This window comes from Penaeus monodon, chromosome 34, assembly GCF_015228065.2.
Source record: "Penaeus monodon isolate SGIC_2016 chromosome 34, NSTDA_Pmon_1, whole genome shotgun sequence".
NCBI classification, from domain to species: domain Eukaryota; kingdom Metazoa; phylum Arthropoda; class Malacostraca; order Decapoda; family Penaeidae; genus Penaeus; species Penaeus monodon.
The window spans coordinates 9160350-9162245 of NC_051419.1; the positions used below are offsets into that span (position 1 = coordinate 9160350).

Below are 1896 nucleotides of genomic sequence, written 5' to 3' on the forward strand. Positions count from 1 at the left end.
GTAACTTTTACAATTTCAGTTGCATGCTCCTTAACACGGGTTCATTTGTAATATAAATGTCATAAGCAGATGATGATTCTTTCATATCACCCATCTCTAGGTGGAAGCACTGGAGTACCACGAGTCACCATTGAGGAACGACGTGAGATCCTGGAACTGAGGCGTGGTCACACCCTAGAAGTGCGGTGTTCTGCCCAGGGTAGTCCTCGTCCTCAGGTGCTCTGGTCTCATGGGCCGAACCGCGAACGACTTCCCTTCAATGTGAGTAGCGACCTGAAGTGGGTTATGGAAGGCAGTAAGGGTGCAAGAATTAGCTTTTAGTCACAACTTTTTCCTTTCAGGGCAGCAGAGATAATTTGATTTTTATGTGATGGGTAAAATGATATGCCCATCATTACTTAGCCTTGAATGGTATTTTATTGTTCATAAGAAAAGTGTCCAATGCATGTATTCTGATGATATTTATGTTTTCACAGGTACAGCAACAGAATGGAGTGCTTATCTTCCGTAATGCAGATGTTTCCAGTTCTGGTGAATACTACTGTACAGCAACAAATTCCGAGGGAACAGATTATGCTCGCATCATCATCAACATAGTCGAGTCAGGAATTCAAACACTCCCAGAACGAGTGCCTGTGATCATTGTACAGGTGAAGGAGCTCTTTATAATTAAAAAGAAAATTATTTTGTCCAATTTTTAGATATTGAATGCATAAGTTGTTTGTAAGTTTCACTTATTGTATTTAGAATCACGAGGAACTTGAGTTATTTATACACTGCATTAATATCTTCTAGAAATATCAAATGAAATATGAAAATTGTTATCTTAGAAACATTTCATTATATTCATCAAAACTAGAGCCCCTGCAGTTCAACTTTCTCCTCTCTTTCCTTTCATTCTCTTTTCACCTTTTTAGTATCAACATAAACAATACTTTCTTACAGGTTTCTGAACAAGAGGTCGAAGTGAACGCTGGTGAAACTGTCCGTGTAAGCTGCAGTTCTTCCAGCCCAGGACAGCTGAGAATCGAATGGAGTCGACTGGGAGGAACTCTGCCATCAGTGAGTGTTTGGGAAATTATTTTTTCTTCTTGTAGTCTACTTCTTTTTATTTCATTATGATTATTTATGCCTGCTTTCAGAGTCAATAAAAGAGGTAGAATGCTCATATCAGATGTGATAAAATTGTACTGAAACTAAATTGCTTGAAATTGCTTTCCCTTTTACTGTAATTTCTGTTATGGGTAAATCATGTACATTTGTCAAGATTCACTAATTTGAAATTATGATGCAATAGTATCAAAAGTATCTAATCTTTCACAGCATGTGAAATGTTAGATATAAAGTATTATCAAACCAATTAATAAGTTCAAACAGTAAAATGGAATATGAGTTTTAGATAGATGTGAATTGATTGTGCTATTAATATTAGAAAAGAATGATAAAGTTTTGTTAATCTTCATGGATTCTTCCCTCCCTAGCAATCATCTGTAAGGAATGGACTGCTGTCAATTCCAAATGCACGTGCTGTTGACTCAGGTATTTATGTGTGCCGCATCAGTGACGAGAGGTCCAGCTTCTTTGAAGAATCCAGCACTCGCATTACAATCAGTGAGACATGGTTAGTGTCAGAGAATGCTTAATCTTATCCTTTTTTATTGTAACATTATCTACAGAAATGTAGTATGATTATAAATTCCTTTTAGTTTAGTTGAATACTACCATTTGTGTTTACGTAATTATTGCTTTAATATATTTGTGCCAGGATTGGCATGATTCAAATCAAAAGAAAGCACATGGTTATTAAAGACCCTAAAAACAACCCAGGAAGACCCAACTAATTCCAGGCAATTTTCATGGAACCCCTACTCCCATAAGGACAATCCAATTATGATG

At 36.6% G+C, this 1896-nt stretch overlaps 1 protein-coding gene across 1 annotated transcript in view; it reads left to right on the plus strand.

Annotated features, from left to right (window-relative positions):
• Positions 1–1896, plus strand: part of LOC119594807 (basement membrane-specific heparan sulfate proteoglycan core protein-like) — a gene marked incomplete at its 5' end in the record, with an annotated part of 219836 nt that overhangs the window by 191524 nt on the left and 26416 nt on the right. The window contains 4 exon segments of the mRNA XM_037943897.1: positions 101–261; positions 477–650; positions 946–1062; positions 1482–1621. Coding sequence (XP_037799825.1) covers positions 101–261; positions 477–650; positions 946–1062; positions 1482–1621 — 592 coding nt within the window.